The 21,090-nt window shown below is 36.7% G+C and overlaps 1 protein-coding gene across 1 annotated transcript in view; it reads left to right on the forward strand.

Moving 5' to 3' along the window:
- The window catches only part of SRBD1 (S1 RNA binding domain 1), a 2,028,107-nt gene that overhangs the window by 508,954 nt on the left and 1,498,063 nt on the right, over positions 1-21,090 (forward strand). The window contains exon 10 of the mRNA XM_044059932.1: positions 831-934. Coding sequence (XP_043915867.1) covers positions 831-934 — 104 coding nt within the window. The remainder of the gene's footprint in view (positions 1-830; positions 935-21,090) is intronic.

Here is a 21,090-nt window from a genome sequence, read left to right on the forward strand (position 1 = left end):
TTGTAATTATAGTACTTTATTTTTTGTTGAAATTCTGTCATCCTGAGCTTTGCACAAAAACAGTTGATTTGTCAGTCTGGGTATTTCATGTTATAATATTTCAGATGTGATTTATAAAACTGTTTTATTCCTAGCTTTGTTGCTCAGTGATATGTCAGGCCTAGTATGTCACAAGCAGGTTAGTGCTGAAGAATATAAATTGCTACCATGTCCTGGGGTCATTTTAAACCATTGTGTTTAACATATGTGACATGTCTGAGTTTGCTAGTGATTGGATTAAGGTTTATGATTGACACTGGCTGCTCTGTTATGACATTGCTTACAGGCTGTAACATGCAGCAACATATACAGGAAAACAAAGAAACTTAAAGTTTACTTTTAACAGCCTTTGCAATTTATCCGTTCGCATTACACAGGTGTCTGTTTCTTTTTAATGCAAAAAAATATTATCTTAGCTTAGATTTAAACCACTTCCTAGAATAACACTTTTGGACACATTGTGTTCAGTAAAGTTTGCGTAATTATATTATGCCAATATTGTTTATTAGAGTTAAGGAATTTAAACACTTAAACATACTCAGTCTTAGATTATACGTAACGTGCCAGTACCAGAAGCAAAAATACTTGTATAGTCAATAAGGATACATCAAGTAAAACTTGTTCACAATTTAAGTCTAGTGTGGTACTTTGGAGCACCACTTTCATTGTGCTGAAATGCTATAATATGATGCATAATGTCAAGCAAGTGGCTGGATGAAAGTAGACTTGATAAGTTTGTCTTTTGGGTATTGTGTGTGTCATCTGTCTCTACCATTTATGTTTGCACTCAGATTCTGGCCATTAACCGAGGGGAGAATTTGAAAATCTTGACAGTGAAGATCAACATTCCTGACAGGGTGAAGAATGAATTCTGTAGGTGGTGTGTCAATGTAAGGTCTGTATAAAATCTGGACAGCACCTTTTTTGTCTTGGTGTGTTTTACAGTTTAAAAAGAAAGTGCTTATTTGAATGGAATGTGATCTTATTAATTTTTCTGAGTGAGTATCTGAGAAACTAATTTTAAGAGAGAAAATGGGAGTGTTTCTCTTTGTTATTCATGTGCCTTGTTTTTACAGATTGCACACATTTCTTTATTAATTTACTACAATGCAATCTATGGGTTAGGAAGTCATTCAGCTAACATGTTCGTTTTTTTTTTCATATTAACATTCACTGTGGTTATATATTGTATATTTATGTATTGCACAATTTTCAGAATTGCATTTTCCAAAGATTAAATTTGTAACTTTTTGCATAGTATATGCAAGATCAGCGTAGCAGGTGATTGTATCCTGAGAATCACAGTTATTTTTTGAGCTACAGAAAGTACACTTTCAATTCTAACATGAAGATTAATTAGAATCTTTGAAATAAAGTGGGACAGCAGTGGTGTAGTGGTACATTGAAATTTTAGAATGTGCTTCTTTAGGGTAATTATGTATCAAGGAGTTCTTGGGCATCATTCTGTTTATATTGCATTTCAATCTACATGCATTTTATTCAGTAGTTGTGTTAATTCTAAACTGATAAAAAATTGTGCTTTGCTTCTTTTATCCAGTGGCAGTGTTTGTTTAATCTACCCACTGTGGTCTTCTGACCGAGTTTATAGGTTGTTAAGTAATAGTGTGGTGTTCCTGAACATACCTTTCAGGTCTACCTCATTATGAGGAACATACCTCATTTGGGGTCTTACAAAGTTTGTGTTCCTCAAAATACTAGATTGAAAGGATCTGTCACACATTCAGTGCTAGGAACTGATATCCATGTTGAATAGAAATTAATTGTATTAATTCATTAAAATATTTTTATAAGTAAAATCAGCATGTTTTAACCATACTGTGACCTTCCTAGTTGAAGTTGTTAGTAAGCCGTTAATATGTGTTCCACATTTTGCACTTCTGTTCCACATTATGAGAGTTAGTGTTCCTCGTTTTAGAGATGGAATGTTGAGTGCTGTGTTCCCGAGTATAACTTATGGTTTATTATTATTTTTTTATACTCTTACCTTGATATATTATAATACTGTAATAGATTATTGCCCTGACAGATTGTTGAAAAGAGAGAAAAAGTAAATGATGTTAGCCATCAAGTTACAACACTGAAGCAGAATGGGGTTATGGTCGAACACATACTGCTTTCACAGTGCTGACAACGACTTGATGGTCTACCCAACTGTCGCACTTGTCACTGTGCCATTGTACTTTTGAAAATTCTCAAAGGGCAGGATCCAGGAGTGTCTGTCTTTTCACACTGACAATAGAGTTGAATTTTACTGCGGTTTCAACCTGTCATACTTGTGTTGTGCTTGCTTCCCCTTGGAAACCATGTAATATTTTCTGCTGCTTTCTACTGCAACAGTCTCTTTCCTCATTTAGTTGTCTTTTGAGGTAACTGAAGCCAGTTTGTGAAAGTATGACGCGAGATCCATGACCTGGTCATCATCCCCAAACCCCTTAAGCTACATGTCTTATACCTCAGCCCTTAGGACCTATTGCCAAAGTTGACAGGATGTCTGAATCCAGTGCTTGTAACAAAAATGTGCTCTTATCTCTGCCTTAAAGTTTTCAATTGAAAAGCTGTATATGGCATCAGAGGATAGTGGTTTCTGTAAGTAACTTGTTCAGTAGTTTATAATTCTACATTAAATATTTTATTGCATTGTTTTCCAACAAATCTGTAGCACAAAATATTTCAAGCGTGTGCATTTGCATTTTTGGATAAGTGCATAAAATGTATATGAATAAATGCATATTAATGTCTATGTAATCATGTAAATTTAAATTTGTAGAGGTATTTGTACCCCTTTGTGCCACAGACATCAGAAGTAAACATTTCTTACAAAACTTGTGTAAGAGAAGTTAAACAGCTAAAGCATGAATGCAACATATTAACTAGATATATCATGCCCCTTCCTTCCTGTATTTGGTAACTAAGTAACCAGTGAAATGCAGCAGCTAATAAAACCTACATTTTTAAACCTGTTTTTTTGAGAAAATGCAAGTAGACTCAGACACCAAAGTCCAAGAAATACCAGCCTTTTCATTCACCTTTGACAAGATTATTTTTAGTATGTGGATCATGTCCTTCACATTGCCTCATCATGAGCTGAAAATGTCGTTTATCCTCATAAATGATCTTTATTTTGGTAGACAACAGAAGTGTGTAGTGTACTTCCAGTAAAAGAAAAAAAAAAGGCGTACAATCTCCCTGGGAATATTGTTTGTTTCCTGCATAGCACATATATTAGTGCAAAAATGCAAGACTGTTCTGGTGAGATATTGAGGGCCTTCTCTTGCTGTGAGCAATATAGTGTAGTAAGAGTCCACATCTGTTGGCACATGAAAGGCAGAGAGCCTGAAAAGGTAATGACCAGGTCGCATGGGCATTTGAGCAGATCTAGGGAAGGACTATAAAGAGCATTATATGCAACCTTGCATAAAATTAGTAAGCATGTTTTTATTTTAAACAAGGTTAGATCTTGGCAAAATAGAATAGCTCCACTAGATTATAATATAAGAAAAGCTCATGAAATGTAATGAGCATTTGTAAAAGAGCAATAAACTAAGATTTTTTGAGCAGGTGATAAAATGACATGGATGAGGCTATACAAACGTTTGGTTATCAAACTCAAATTAACTTGCTTATGTAGTCTAATGTTGGAGTTCAGGGAAGATGTGCAGAGGTTAGATATTCATTTTGTTAAACCACAAGTAGCAGATTTTACGGTTGAGGCCAGAACAGAAATGGCAGATGGGAAATGAGTATTAAGTACAGCTTGTAAGGCAAAATTATATTTGAGAACATAATGACATATAAAGGTAAAAATAGCATGAAATGAGCAATTAATTGAGGATATTATAGATGATCAATGCAGAGAATTAGCCCTGGAAGTGCAGCTAAATCAAAAAAAAATTAGAATTTTTGCTTAGAAATGTTTGTTCAAAGATTTCTGTACTCTTAAGAGACTTGAGAAAATGTTCCCACAGATGAGAGTCATATGTTGGGGGTGTGATATTTCAGAAGGAGATTCTTGGGAGCATATATTTTCAGAAACAGAGCTCCACAGTAGTGAAAAAAAAAAGATGTATGAGAATTTGTAATGAAAACTGTGCTTGTAAAGGACATTGATATGGAACAAGGCACCTGATGTGTATTTTTTAATAAAGTAAACTGCAGTACAAGATGTGAAGTCACTGGTCCAATTAAGATTTGCAATGAAGTGAAAATAATACAGTATGGTCACTAGTTAATTCTTGATCTCAAATTAATTTGTAAATAGTTAACTTGTGTGATTAGTTATTTTTGTATAATGATGTTTAAAAAATGTTTACCCCTCGAGATATGAGCATTTGCCCCAGAATTGATGGCTGTACCACAGGCATTACCTAATCTAAAGTGAAGGTTTTCTGTGGTAAAGCTCTTGCTACAGGCTGTGTTCCACTTACCTTATTTATTTTCTGTTCTTTTTTATCTTTATTCCCCTCACAGATGTGAAAAGCAGTTTCCAGGCTTTTAGTAAACTTTAACTTTTAATCCTAAGAAAAATGTACTGGATTCCTTTAAAGATCATGTCTAAAGGTGCAAAATGAAATTTCTTTTCACCTGAAAAAGTGTTTGCATGCATCTTTATGCATGTAAACATTTTTATGTGTAAAAAGAGAAATTCATTTTGAAGCCTTTAAAAAATTAGGAGGTGTTAAATACATCTGCCAAACGCAGAAGACTAAAAATATTGAGCCATATTTATGGCATTAATATTAATGGTCAGACGGGGAGGTGTTGACATCACTCTGGGTGCCAACTCTAAATTGGATTAGTGTAGGTAAGTAATTGTGTATTAGTTAAGTAATTACCAGACTGTTAAATTGCCAAACTAAATAAATGAACTAAATTGTACACTGTTATTTTAAATGCATTAAAGTACTAAGGCTACTAGGGAGGCAACTTCTTGTACAACTTATTCACTTCTAACAGTTTCAAACTTCATTTATGTTTTCATTGATCTGCTTGGCAATGTACCTTTAATTATTAACTGCACATTACCTTGTGCAATTTACTCAGCAGAAAACCTGTGATAATTATTTGCACTTGCAAACGTCTTATCTCCAAGTTGGCAAAGAAAAAAAAATATTGACTTTGTAAATGAATGAAAGAATCTGTGTAAATTTCATTCAGAACACACTGTTCAGCCCTCTGGATTAATTGTTTGTACCTGTAGACATTTTTGTCTCTCAGAGAAAGTCTTTGCTAACAGAGCAAAATAGCTAATGATTTTGCAGAAACAAAAAAGTATTTTTCCATGCCTTTTATTATTTTAATTTCATGCCAGTTTTGCTTAAATAAACCTTGTCTGTAGTTCAAACCTGGAACATTAATCTAGATATCCACCTGTATAAAAACATGGGAAATTGCAATCTTAATGCTACATATAATGTGATCAACATACTTTTGCACCCTCCACCCCTAAAGCCCATGATCACAACATTGTATTAACTTTAAATTTCTTCAGTCAAACCTTTTTTATCTTGTTACAGTGTAAATAAAGCCTTGAATCAGCTAAGAAAAAGTACTTTCTTGCTTTAATATCTTAACATATTCAGTGGTCACTGATACGGCTCCGCCACCTCATATTTAAAATATCCCTGATGCTGCGCTTTACAAAACTTCTTTACAGTAGAACATGGGTTTACTTAATTTTATACAAGTATTAGTAAGAACAAAAGCTGTTTTATTTAGTTACTGCTTCAGTCTCTTTAGTTCCTTCTGTACATTAATGACATAACATGGAGTAGATGTTTTTCAACTGTCCCACTAGTTTAACACATTTCACAAAAATAAAAAGAATAGTCCCAATCCAAACACGTAAGGGCTTTAACAGCTGACAGTTTCTTTTATTGTATAAAAACACCAAGGTAAGTGTTTTTGTCGCGTAACAAGAGACTTCATCAGATAAACATCTATACTCACTGTGCATATTATATACCTTACCAAGTACCCTCCCACTACAATAAATCAGTTACAAATGCTCAAAGTGGTTACATAATTATGTTCTTTTAAAAAAACCTCTTTTATTGTTGTCGAACCAACATCTCTAAACAATATATGCCATGGTATGTCACCAATCAAAAACATAAAAACTGTTAATAAAAAGTGAATCAATTTATCACCAGTTTTAATAATTGATTTCTTTCATCCTATGTTAAATCACAGCTGCCTTTTCTTTTAAAATAGGTTTAAGGTGTTTTTATACAATAAAAGAAATCGTCAGTTGTTAGTCTTTACTTGTTGGATTGGGACTATTGTTTTATTTTTGTTGTTTGGTTGTTACCTGCACCTATTTGGTTCTTGCCAGTTTAATACATTTGTTAGAATTCCAGTCTTTCTTAGTCACTTCTCCTTGCAAAGTCACATTTCACATGGCTGTTCCTATATCTAATGGGAATGGTTCTTTATAGTCTCCTATTTTATTCACTAATTTCACAGTGTTGCTGATCTTCCTGATCTTCATCCCCCAAAACCAGCTTCTGGTTCAAGCCCAAGGTTTTTCTTGCCAACTCCTGTGCTTTTTTTGTCAGACATTTTTCTTTGAAACAGTGGAAGACGTTGCACTAGCAAAGTCTCTGTATGGGCTGAAGTGTCTGAAGAGTAATGAACAGTCGCCTTCAACTTGCTGCCTCTCCCTTTGCTTACTAAACTTTTTTAATTTCCCCTTAGAGTATTCTGAATTAAAAGTGTGACTGATCCTCCAGAAAAAAATATGCTGACAGAAGTCACAGTAGATTAAATCTTACACTTGTATCTCGACATTCACTGATTGTTAGCATAGGCTTTCTTCTTTTCTACCTGATGTACAGTGAATAATCATTTTCTACAAACACCCTGCTTTTAATACTTTTCCCTTCTGCCACTATTTTGTCAGGATCAGAAATTTCTGATTGTTTGTTTGCATCTTTACTAATATTGGTTTTCTCTTAGCCAGATTTGGCACATGCTCCTGATGTGCCCTCTCAGTTAACAACTCCTGTTGTGGAACACTACTCCAGTTTTTATCCATACTTTCATGAAATTATTGCAGCGTATTTTTTGTAATTTTTCTGATACAGCAGAAAGTCCCAAGTTCTCTCTTAGTGCTCTGTCTTCTAACTCCGCTATTTATAAATAGTTCTTCAGAAGCTTCATGTTCAACGAGACTTTTTTTTTTTATTTCAGCCACTGATTTTTGCAGTTTTATCAGTTCATCTGAATAACTAGTTAAAGCTTTTACCAGTTTTCCCAACCTGTTGTTGTTTTACTTAAAATAAGTGAAACACTAAAGGAAAATCTTAAACACATCTGGGTAAATTTGATATAATTTTCCCCAAGAATGCTAGAAGCCATCTCCTGTACCAAAGTTGAAACTTGAACTGCGTTTTGCTGAGCACTTGCAAGATTCTTCCCTACCAGATCTTTATGTTCTCCTTTTCTGGTTGGTTTTCTCTTAACTTTATGCAAATGCCTTCTTTGCTGGCATCTGTGTAGTGTTATCACTAGCCAGTAATTGAATTTTGAAGAAATTGTTAACTTTTACTGACTTTTTTATTTTAGTTTCCATTTTTAAACTGGGAGAGCTGTAATCAATCTGTTGATCAGTGTACATTCATCTTGCACCTCCCCCAATCAGAAATACATGTTCATGCAAAACATGGTGTATTAATAAAGTTGCTGGGTACATGAGCTGTCTGTATATGAAAATGACTGATTGATGTCATCTGATCATTTAATTTGATTTTGCTGGACTAATGTGAGTTTTGTGAAGCAAGTTGGTGTTGTACCTCTCAACTATCCGCCCTGATGGTGTTTCATGTTCTTGCCCTTGGCCTCATAAAATGTTTTAATTTTTCTGATAAGTAATGGAGTATTAAAGCTAGTCTGTAATGACAGGCATTAAAGATTCATACTACTTACATTTCAGAAAATGTGCATTGATGCAAAACCTGTTCTGTTAACAAGTTCCCGTGATTGCTGGGCTATGAAGCTGTACGTCTGTGAAGATGATGACGTCAGTCATTTCGTCATTGTTATGGCGTTCCAGAGCTAATGCGTTTTTATAAAACAAGTTTATATTGTACTTCTCAGCTTTTGCCAGTTTTACAGAAGATCCACAATTTGGCCTCATATTTGTTTCTGGTAAATTTCTGAGGATTAAAGTCCAGCACTAATACCAGACATTAGAGTTTCATACTAATTGTTAAGAAAATGCATCATGATGTCCTTTTAACGTTGCAAGTAAATTTTAGTTATACCTAAAATTATTCCTGATTTTGGGTCTTTGTCCCTCCCCTTTATTGTTTGTCCCTAATTTATATATTATCATGGTTACTCTTTTCTCTGAAAGAAAGGTAAAATAAAATTACTTGTTCTGGGACTGTCTGGAGATGAAAATACCACACATCCTTGTCATCTCCTTGTTTAAATAATCTTCCCCTTGATGAAACACTAGGCACATTTTAATACAGTATTTCATTTTGTATAACACCTTCATTGCATTATCACTTAAGACAAAGTTAAATGCATATTTATATAAAATAAAACTGTATCTGTCAATGTAGTCAAATGTTTGCCTCACCTTCCATAAAGCACAGTGATCCAGTGTACATCTGCATTAGAATGTTCATTGCCTAGCTGAATCCATTTTATGAGAATTATGAGAATGTACCATTAGGCACCTATTGTGATGCCAGTGCATAGCTTTGCATAGGGCTCTCATCACCTAGTGATTCCTGCGATATGTAATTCTTGATGGTGGTAGCCTGTGACTAGCCTCCCAGCACTTGTGTTGTCTTTGGCTCATATCAGAAAACATCTTCCTTTTTTCATTTCCTTTATCATAAATATTTTTTAGGAGATTTTATTGTTCTTGTTTCTCAAATGGACAAAGGAAAATGAGAACTCCTCCGTAGATATTTTTCAGTGTAATTTTGTCATTTGGTGAGACACTTATAGCCTCCTGAGCTCATCAGTTGAATGGCATGTAACACCTTTGACTTCCTTCCAAAAAAGCCTAAGTCAGTACTTAAGCAAGAAATATGAGAAATCCTGCATCCGTCCTTTGTCTAAGGAACATGTCCTTAAAGGTGACATTTATGCAGCTGGGAAGCATACAGATCCTCCTGATTAATGATGTGTTCTACCAATACCCTGTAGACTACAGTGACAGTCTGTCTAAGCATCCCAGGATAGATTTTTTTTCAGCCCAGCTTGGGTACTACATACCGCAACACCTTTCTGTCTTGCCACCTGATGAGGATTTTAGAGCTTTGATTTTTACATGTTGTTCGCCTAAATGATTTGCCTTTGCTCTTATTTGCAGTCCTCTGTTGTGTTCTACATGTTTAAAAATATGGCAAATGCTCTCATTTCTGAGGACCTTCACAACAATTTCCTTATTAGGATTTCTTGTAGATTGTGGTGATTTCAAGCTTACTAGAGCTATAACTTGGGCAGCAGGCATGAAAACACCAGTGCCAGGAGGACTGGCTAAACCTCTCTTTGAGTTAAGCCAGACCATATTGGATGCCTCCATCCAGTATGGGGTACATTTTTGGCAGGCTTCTCATGAACTTATGAAAAACTTACAGAAAAGAAAATGGACATTCTTCTGTTATATCATCAGGTTTCCTCAAGAAGAAGGCCCATTATTATGAGAACTGAAGATGATGGCTGGTTGAGAAGCACATTAACTAGAGATCTCCCAGTGTGAATATGGAGAAATTGTTTAAAAAAAAAACAGTAAAAGTTGTAAAATTGGGGGACTTTTGGTTACTGCCTTGCAGACACACTGCCTGCTAGTTAGAAGGAAAAACATCTTGGAAAAATATGAAAAGTCAACCAGAAAAGGGGAAGAAAATGTTGTCAATGAGAAAATTGTCATGGCTAATGAGCAGAAAGCAGACTTGTTTGCAACATCCATGCACAAGATTGCTGTGGGACTTTGGAAGAATGCACAAGAACAAATGAAAAATGCACAAGAACAAATGAAAAATGATTGGGAAGAATGGAAGAAATAGTAAATAACCAGTCTTGTGAACTAAGTTTGAAAAATTCACAAACAGAGGGCGAGGATGACAGAGGCTGAGCCACTGAATTGCGAAATGTTTCCAAAAACAGTAGATGTAGAAGACTAAGCCCAAAGAAGGGAGTATGAGGTTGTCTGCAGTACTAGAGAAGTTGGAGGGAGTGGGCTGTATTAACTGTAGTCTGGTACAAATAAGTACTCTACAGGAAAATTTATTTGGAAAGGTAATTTCATATTTGCTCCAAATTCAGCCAACAGAAAACAGATGAGACCCATAATTGTTAAAATACTTTCATACCAGCAGGAGATGTTTCTGACAAAATTGTGACAGAAAGGAAAGGTGCTGACCATTAGTGGTGATAGGGTATTTTGAGAAAATGATTACTCATTTTGTAACAGACAGAAGAGGAGTAAGTTTATTCCAGTCATCAAGAATTGTTGCGAGACTGGGGTGAGATTTAGACTGCTACACCCAGCAGTTTTCAGAGTGTTTTTTCTCAAGTGGATCAAAATATATATAGAGGGAGATCAGGCTTTGGTGAAGATAAAATTCACTCAACAGAATTCCAGCCATCAAAGTGAAGTGGATTCTGCTTCTCAATCCTTCACAAGTAAGTGGATGCCAAAAAGACCATACCATTGAAGCCCTTTCCCTTGTAAAAGAAAATGGTTGAGTGGCCAGAGATGCCCAGGGTCTGACTAGAGGAGTTAGGAGATGCTTGGATTTGAACCAGTTATTAGTACTGGGAGAAGACAAGAAATGGGAAGAAGGCTAACAACTCATCTGAAGAAAGTGGGATTTGAACCTGAAGATGATATGGTGAGAAGCTGTGGATTTTAAAAAAAGACTAATAATAGTGAGAACTTGGTAAATAATTGGGGAATTGAGTATCAACCCTGTTATGTACTTTTTTCCCAAATTGTTGGTGAAATTGTAACTAATGAATTTCACTATGTTATGGTTGCCCATGGAGGAACTGATTTGGAGAAATGAAATAACAGTAAATAATATACTTTTTCAATATCTTAAATTTTTTTGTTAAATACTTTAATATTTTCATACAATGTAATGCAGCAGGTTAAATATATTTCTAAATGTAAAGGAAATGTGAATCGTAAAAACATAAGCATAGTAATGCATAATGTGTAGCATAATAGTTTAGAGTAACTGTTTCTTACTGTTAACGGACTTGTACTGACAAGAATTCACAGGTTGCTGGAAGCTTGACTGTGAGAGTGAATGACGTTGTTTACAAAAATGTAGAAGATAACCACACAGTTTCTTTTGACATTGATAAGTTGAGAAATCTAGACTTAAGAATGCAGTGTAAGACAAGGGTACTCTTTCTTAATTCATCTAAGTTAAACATGTTAAAAATACAACAAAAAGAGAACAAGCATCAGCTGTGATTTCTTATAAACAGATGTCTTAGCTGGGAGAAATGTGGGAGAAAACAGAGCAAGAGTCAAGCGTATCAGATGATAATTGGCAAGAGTTGAACTGATGCATCTGAGATGAGGAAGATCTTGGTGCAAGTTTTGTTGTATAAAGGAAAGTGAAATTAAAGAAGTGTATATGAAGGTATATGGTATGGTGGCTGTTACTTCGGTAATAGCAGTTTGGGGGTGGGGTACATATTATTCCCAAATATAACTAGGCTTGACTGGGTAGAAACTGCATATCACAAGAATACTTATATTTGGTTAAAAGTATTGAGGACCATCCAGTAATAACCTATTTTCCTACATATTTATTAAAAAGAGAAATTTAAGGATAGGTAATGGGCAAATTTAAGAGTTAGTAGGGAAAATAGAAATGGTTCATGAGGGGCTAGCTAATTTGTGGGATAAAATAAGTGTTGAAAATACAGTTGACTTAATGAAGTAAGAGAGACCGAGAGATGTGGGAGAAAAAATATTTAGAAGAACTGGCAAAAGTTAAAAGTTTTGCAGAGGAAGGGGAGGCTTACAGATCAAGTGGAGGAGCAGTTGCTGATTTGTAAGAGGAAAATTTGTTAATATCGAGACATTATGCATGAGTTTAGATTATAGGAAAATAGCTGTTATAACAATTGTGTTTTTGATGATCTCAGAACACAGGCCTCTCTGGTGGCATGGAGGGTAAAGCCTTAATTATGGCCCATATGACCTGGCTCGGACGATTGATGGAGTGGCAGGGAGGGATGGGTGTGCCCATTCTGAGGGGAGGGCACGTACTGGTGACATTCCCTAAAATGGGAAGCATGGCCCATAGAGAGGAGTTGCCCTTCGATACAGCAAGTGTGGGGGAAGGGGGAAGAGAAAAGTGGGTAATGCAGATACCCCCCTCCCCATGACAAGATTGTTAGCTTGGAATCCCTGAAGAGATAATGGTGATAGTACAACAATATTATGAAAATCTGATTAAAGCTGATGAGTGTGAAAATCAACAAGAGACATAATTTGAAGAATTTTTGGAAACTTTACATATTCCAAAGCTTGTTGAAGAGGAAGTTAATCAATTAATAGTCAGGGTAGGTAAAATAAAGATAAAAATTATGATATGTAACCAAGCAACAGGGAAATCTGTTAAAGAACACAGTGTTGATAGTATTAAAGGAGGGCAAGGACCCTGAATCATATAGACCAACAATGATTCTAAATTATGATTACAAAGTGTTTGATTGTATTAGCTAAGAGATGGTGAAAATGTTATCTAAGATAATAGATATGTATCATTGTGGTTTTGTGGAAGGGAGAGAAACATTTGGTAACATTGATTAAACAATGAGGGAATTGGAATGCTAAAAAAAAAGTTCCCATTCTGTTGATTAGTTGTCTGCAGGGAAAACATTCAGTAGGGTTTGCTAGGAATTCATGAGCAGGGCATTGTTAGCAAGTTCCTTCCAAAATGGTATAATAGAACAAATAAGATGAATATATGATGGATCTGAGGCAAAAATAAAGGTAGGCATATGGCTTTTTGACGGCTTGAGTTTAATTATATATTTGGAACCTTTAGCTGAAAAGATAAAAGGTTTGCAAATTCAGGAATATAATTGGTGGGGGTGGTCAAGAAAAAAATGACTCTATTTCTGGGTGGTATGTTTCTGTACCTGATAAATCCTAAGTATAACATTAGGATTGTGAAGATTGGAGGAAGATGGGCGAAGGCTGCCAGCCTAATCAAATAGAATTTGATGCATAATTTTATCAGTTATATAAATAAATGTATAATACAGGCTTGTGTTTTTAAATGAAAGAAAGCACTGTAAAATGTGAACTTCAAGATTGTTGCAACATTGCCATCTGCTGTAAAGAAAACCAAGCCAAGCATTTCAGATGTGTCTTTTGAAGCTGAATAGATCTTATGAATCTCTTTTGATGTTTTCAAGTTGGCTCCTGTGAGCTAGGATGAAGGTTTCATGCCCATTGTTTAAGGTTTAAGTTAAGGGCCAGAATTTACATGTGGAAGGTGCTTTATTGCTCTGGTTTCAGCTAGAGTGTATATGTGAAATGCCTTTTATTGTTGTAGTCTCCTGAGCAGATGTTAGCTTGCTAAATAATGCAGTTTGTGGCCTGGGAACTCCAAACCTAAGTGTCAAAATGATGTAATTTGGGATGGCCTCAGCAGAGCTGTTGGTTAGTGTTCAGTGAGAAACTGAAAGCATTTTGTTCTTGGACATCTAGCCCAGCACTGATTATGCTTTAAGTATGTAAGTAGGATTATAGCACTGTGTTTTCACTTAAGATTAGATAAAGATTAGAAAGTTAGATTGTATTTTTCTTTGACTTAAGACCTGTCCTTAAGTTTCTGTGTGATCTCTGAACTCTTAGAGATCTCTGTGGTGTAGTAGTATTGTCTTGTATTTTAATTATTTATTATTAAATATTTTAAAAACCTTTACCTGTGGCTGGTTTATGTAGAGATAATTTAACCTCTAAAATACATTACATATTTACAGATTTTACTGTCTAAGTCACTCCAAATTAAGCCTTGACTGTGTGTCATACTACCATTGGATTAGAATATTGCACAGTAATAATTGGACACCCTTTTAAGGGCCTTTTAGTAGCTGATAATATTAGCTGGGTGGTGGCAGGAATTACTACCGTATGGTGTGGATAATGGGGGCACAGCTGGAGAACCTGTACCATCCTTTTCCCAGGAGGGTCTGTGTGGTTTTAGAACGTCTTCTTAAAGTGTGTGTGTGTTGTGTCAGCTACTGGGGCAGGGACACGAAACACTGGTTGGACAGAGAGGGTACTGGAGGTTTTAGCGTGCCCAGCTAGGCTGAGACCTGGACCCTATAGCTGTGCCAGTGGGGAGTCTTATTGGGGACCTTGTGAGCAAGGGAGCTACCAGCCCCAGACTGACTGTTATCTCTGTGTGCATTTAAGGGAAATTGTATTTTACTGTGTGTATTAGTTATCCTTTCCTCTTCTAGGAGGCGACTTACCTGGTGTTAGTGGTGAGGATTGAGGCTCTTTGATTGCTGGGCCAGGGCACAGTTGTTACAAGGATTATGTGAGGTAATGGATGACGTTTCAAGTATTTTCAAAATATAAAATAAATGAGGGTAAACACAGGACATAGCAATAAAGTATGTTACCTACACATTAACTAGTTCAGCAGTCCCAATATTTATGGGGATATGAAAAGATTAAATATTTAGGTGTATGGATTAAAAAAGTTTCTGCTGTGGCAGCCAGAAATGTGAGATGAGACCAAGCAGAATAAGAAAAATATATATATTCGAGATTGAAAGTTAATGACCATGGACATGGTAAGATGCAGGCAGTGGAAATAATTGTAGTTCCTTTGATCCTGGACATAGGGTATGCATATAATTTTTATCAGCTTGTAGAAAAGTTCTGAATGATGATACAGAGTTGAATTAATTTAATTGGGAAGGGAATGACGCAAGAGTAAAGTGGGCTAACATGCTTCTTCCGATTAAGGAAATTTAGGAGTAAATGACTTTACAGGGATACTTTAAAGCTTCACAACTGAGAATTTTTTGTATAGCACATGCAAGATGAAAGTAAGAGAGATGCAGAGAAAAGTTAGGGTGGTGGAGTCAAGCCCTTATGAAAAGTAGAACTAATTATATAGAATATGCCATTTTTTAAATGGCAGACAACATTGTAAAAGCTAAACCAGCAAGAGAGTGAAGAAAGATTTTGCCAATATGAATGCATGCAGCTAAGGGTACAGAAAATAGGCAAGAGTCTGGTGGAAGTAACTGGAAGAAATTGACAAAGGAACCACATTACTGGGACCAAGTACTTTGGAAGGGAAGAAACCAAGGAATTATTTCATCTGCAGCGCCATGATTTGTGGTATGTAAGCTAAAAGACAGAGAGCGGACTATTGAATGAAAAGCCAGCTATTGTAGGGTCTGTAATAGAACTATGAACAGAAGATTTTAAGAAATGGGTAATTGGTAAGGCTTATAAAATATTACCCAGTAACTATAAGAATCAATTACAGAAGATTAGAAAGACTGGGTGGGAATATTAGAAGAAGCAAATTACAAAATAACAATGGAAAGAAATCTGTAAGATCACTAGATATGCTACATAGTCCAGAAAGATTTAGGATATTTGCAGGGGAAACAGGTACTTTTATACTCCAAGTAGGCTTGAGGATTTTTTCCTCACGAAGAGATTAGATGTTGGAGATGTGAAGAGATTTATAGAGGAATTTGGGATTGCATTTTAGCAATGCGGTTAGTTAACTGAGTTTATGGACTTGCTACAGAGGGTTCTGATACAGTTGCTGGGTGGAAGATATTACATTAACTGGGAAATTACTTTAAGGTAGTGTCTTGTTTTAGAATTTTCAAAACATAGTAAGGCTTCATTATGTTTAATAGGATTAGCAGCCAAAAAAAGCAATTACATGAACATAGAATTCAAGGATTAGATGTGTTGTAAATGAAATATGAAATATTGTTAGATAAAAATAGAGTCTGGATCATTGAAAGATGGAGAAAGTAAAATTCACAAAAGTAAATGGTGCATTTGGGAACTATATATAAAATAATGCTCAAACAGATGATTGAAAATAAGTAGGTTAGGAAATTCTCTCCCCGTTACAATGCACAAGAGTGAAAATAGATTTCTGTGTTCTAATGTAAAATAGATTCATTTTATGATGTAAATTGTTTGTATAAGACATGTACTAAGTAATAGAAAGTGGTATTGTGCTAGTTCTTTAATTGTCCATCCTCCACAGTTTTCCCTTGGGTTCATAACATCAGACTTGTATATGCAAACTGATCATAAACAATTTGTAGTCATGATTTAGATTAGAAATGGGTATGTGTGACTGAGTTAAGAGAATCTTTCCTTTTCTTTGGTATACATGTCACTAATTTTTTTTCAAAGTCAAGAGCACATCCACACCCAGAAGAACATTTTTAATGTTTGTTAGTCGTATCTTGTTTTATTATCTGCTTCCAGTGGCTCTTTGTACTTTCTTTTCCAAGTACTCATTGCATTTATTTCTGGTGTGTGTGTGTGTATATATATATATATATATATATATATATATATGTGTGTGTGTGTGTGTGTGTGTGCGTGTGTACGTATGTATAAATATAAACACACTGATGTTATTTTATTATTTCCAAGGTCTAACTTCCTTTAATAACTTTATTAATAATTGTATGTTTATACGGCTGTACATATTGCTGTTTACATTCTTTTTGTAGATCAACCCAATTTCCCATGGATTATCTTATCTCTTTTGTCACTGTGCCTGTCATGTGCTCCCATTTGGGCGTATATTCCATGTCCTGACTCAAAAGTATGTCATTCAGACTTGCACGTCCTTATAGTATGTCTCCATTTCTGGAAGTCCTAAACCACCCATTTTCATTGAACTCCCTTTCTTTTGTTATTCCCAAAGCAACTCCTTAATTTTTCTCACATTCTTCTGTATTTGGTCTCTCGGTTGTTACCTGTAAAGCTGATCTACATAAAGAACTTGTAATGCCATATTAATGGGTAACTTTAATTACCCCACTATTAACAGGGGATTGTATACAACACCAAAACGTACAGCCACAGATATTTCTGGATTTTGTAAGCACATACTTCGTGGACCAGATTGTCAATACACCAACCAGGGTGCAACCATACTTGATCTGGTCCTCACTGATATGGGCGAGTGCTGCATGCCCCCTACTGTAATGTCTCCTCTGGTAAGATCAGATCACAAAATGGTCTCTCTTGAAGTAAAAATAAAACCTGGAACCCCAACTAACGTTGGAATATTTAGAAACTACTCTAAGGATGACTTCCTACTATGATAATGTGGCAAAATTTCAAGCTCCCATAAACTGTGAGAAAACTGCTGCCTACACAGAACTGTTCACAGAAACCCTATAGAAGCATGTAGGCTGCATAGAGGCAGCTGTACCCACAAGGAATTACAGACCTAACTCCAAAAAACTAGCCACCGTGATGCAATCACAACATCAGTAGGTTATATTCTGCTGGGTGTAACACCTCCTAAGGTTTGCCATGATTTTCTTCCTTATATTATACAAACACTCTCAAACTAATCAAAGAACTCAGAGGACAAATAAAGTCTAATCAAGCCAAATTTGAGGTAAATTTGGCCTCCCAGTCCAAGGACAAACCACAAGGTATTCTTTAGCTATGTCCTCAACCTCAAAGACAGTACACAGTTGTGTGCAGAGCTCATTGTTAGTGGAACTACCTGCACTGAAACTGAGGGGCTGCAGCCAACTGGCATAGAATTTCAGGTGTAGTCTGTAGCAGAAGACTGCCAAAGAAACTGAAAAGTAAGGTGTACATGACAGTGGTGCCACCAGTACTACTGTATGGTACAGAAATCTGGGCAGTAAAGGCAGAGCAGATGAAGAAGCTAGAGATGATGGAAATGAAGTGCCTCAGAAGGGTGATAGGATGCACACTATGGGACAGATGAAGAATTGAGGACATAAGAACCGAAGCCAAAGTAGCTCCAATTGCAGAAAAGATTAAAGAGAATAGATTGCAGTGGTTCAGACACATGTGCAGAAAAGTAGAAGAAAATCTGGTGAAAAGATTTGGGACAGACCAGAAGAAGGTAAGAGGAAACAAGGATGTCTAGCAGAGGTGGATGGATTGTGTGAAAGATCTGTGACAGTCAGGCATAAGTGTCGAAGAAGGAAGAAGATCCATGATAGTCGGACATCAATATCGAAGAAGGAAGAAGATCCGTGACAGTCCAGCATAAGTGTCGAAGAAGGAAGGAGTGTGGCATTGAATCTAGAGAGAGAGCGACTGTTAACGTGATACCCTGACCCCATGTAGAAAAGAGGAGCTACTGCTGATGACTGCAGAGCCAGAAGATAGAACAAACCTACTAGCTGACAAATTCAGCTGCAACTTTACCCTTCTCTCAGGTCCTTTATGCTCTCTTTAAAGTCAATAAAACTGCATCAGTGGGCCCAGACAATATCTCCGGATGCCTTCAAAATGGCATAAACATGACCTATCAGGCCCTCTGGAATTTTTATTTAACCGTAGCCTCTAAACAGGATTTGTGCCTCATGAATGGAGAACAGCGACAGTCATCCCTCTACACAAAGGTGGACCTTCTACAGACTCTGGAAACTGCAGACCCATAAGTATTGGTAGTCTTATATGTAAAGCCATAGGGAAAGACTTATGGAAATGATCATTAATGACAAAGGAAACCTCCAGACACTAGACCCAACCCAGTACGATTTCATCAAGTGCAGGTCATACTTACTCAACCTGATGGACTTCTTTGAGAAGGTCAGCAAAGCAGTGTGTGAGAGCAAAATAATTCACACTGCCTACCTTCACCTGGTCAAGGCATTTGATACAATACCCCACTTGGGCACTGTTGGCATACTTAAAGAGTTAAGGTGCAAATCCTTATATCACCCAGTAGATAGCCAGCTGGCTCACAGACAAGACCCAGGGAGTTAGAATTGGGGAGTTCACCTCTACAGAGAGACCAGTCACAAGTGGAGTCCCTCAGAGATTGGTCCTGAGACCACTCCATTTTGGAATTTACTTCTCTGAAGTCAAAGCCAGTGTCAGTGGCCTCTGGTTGACTAAATTTGCAGATGATTGCAAATTGGGAGCTGTCATCAAATCACCCACTGACACAAATGTTCTCCAGGAAGGGATGTCCAGACAAACAACTGGTGTCAGAGCCATGGACTAAAACTAAATGCCAAAACATGCATAATAGTATCCTTTGGGAAGTTATCCACGCTTGGTGTCTATCTTATCGACAACACATCCCTATGAGTTAACCCAGTGGTCAGGGACTTGAGAACACACATATGCACTAATCTAGCATTTGACCATTGTGTGACTAGAGTAGTGAGGAAATCATTCTATGTTGTACAACTTATAAACAAAGGTTTGGCATCTAGTTGCAAGGAAGTTGTTTCCACTGTATTTAGCATTCATCATACTTGTCATTGAGTACAGTGCCCCCTTTGGTATATACCTACCAGGCATATCCAACAATTGTGATGTCCACAGAGGTTGTTCACTAAAAGAATATAGGCTGTAAGTAATGTGGCCTTTGCAGACTACCTAAAGGCCCTATCCCTGTATTCTGTGTCTTACAGCCTGTTGAGGGGGAGATCTATGCCTGGCATACAAAGCATTGTCAGACCACACTCTGTTGGACCTATTGCAATCAGAAATACCCATTCTAAAGATCAAAACCCTGCCTGTGATATAAATGGGACATGCTGAAGAGACAGGTATATATCCCAGAAACTACCACTTCGGTGGAGCAGGCTCCCTATCCATGTGAAGAAGTGTTCCTCCCTAACCCAATTCAGGTGTAACTGGTCCAGTTGGATGGGGAACAGGAAATTCATCCGTGGTTTGGCACCTATGTCTCTAGTGGACACAGGCAGCCTCTAAATGGTTCATCTCCCAGAACCCTGCTTGTAAATCTTTCACCTCCCAAGCCACTGCTTACGTATATCAAGGATACCAGAACTTGTCAGAGATTTGGGATGAATGGCTAGGCTTAAAATGGCCCTTGTAGTCATTAGTCTAGCAAACACCTGTGAACTTATGAGGGCAGAAACATCTTAATTGCTTGTATCTTATAGTAAGTACTACTTTTCTTACTTATTCCAGCAAAGAAACATGCCTTCCCAATTTTCTTTACAAAACTTTCGTCTTATCTTTGATTCAGATGACTTTCCTGTAGACTTATCTGTGCTTTACTATTGTAAATGTAAGTCAGCATTTTATCTCGTTTTTCCTTACCACCAGTCCATTAACATTCCAAACTAATAAGTCAAATTTTGCCATAGAAAAGCTTCTATTTTATTCTATTTAACTTGTATTCTTTGTTTTTTCTGTTGTTTACTGGTCCTTCATAGTCTGTCATTTTTTTGTGTCCGTCTATATTATTTTATGTAATATTTCCCCAGCTGAACCTTATCTCTTATTAAAACACACAATTCCTTCCTTACCCAAGAAATAAAACTGACATTAACAATATACATATTTTTCTCAAGCAATAGAGTAGATGCTGTGTACAAGACTTTGTGACACCCGTGCACTGGCCCAGCTATCAAGGAGCTTCAATCCTCACCACTAACACCAGTGAGGGGCGTCCATATAGGGAAAGGATAATAAATACACACACAGTAAAGTACAATTTCCCTTGAGAGCACACAGAGATCACATTCAGTCTGGGGCTGGTTTCTCCGTTTCTCTCCAAGTCCCCAATAAGACTCACCACTTGTAAAGCTATAAGGTCCAGATCTCAGCCTAGTGGGCAAGCTAAAACCTCCAACACCCTCTCTGTCCAACCAGTGCTTCATGTCCCTGCCCAAGTAGCTGATGCACACACACACACACACACACACACACTTTGAGATAAGAGTTCTATACAACCACACAGACACTCCTGGGGAAGGCTGGCCCAGGTTCTCCAGCTGTGCCCCTTTCCTGGCCAGTCTAAACGGTAGTACCAGCTGTCACCACCC

This window comes from Protopterus annectens, chromosome 1.part0 (assembly GCF_019279795.1).
Source record: "Protopterus annectens isolate FY-2018-M chromosome 1.part0, PAN1.0, whole genome shotgun sequence".
In the NCBI taxonomy this organism is placed as follows: domain Eukaryota; kingdom Metazoa; phylum Chordata; order Ceratodontiformes; family Protopteridae; genus Protopterus; species Protopterus annectens.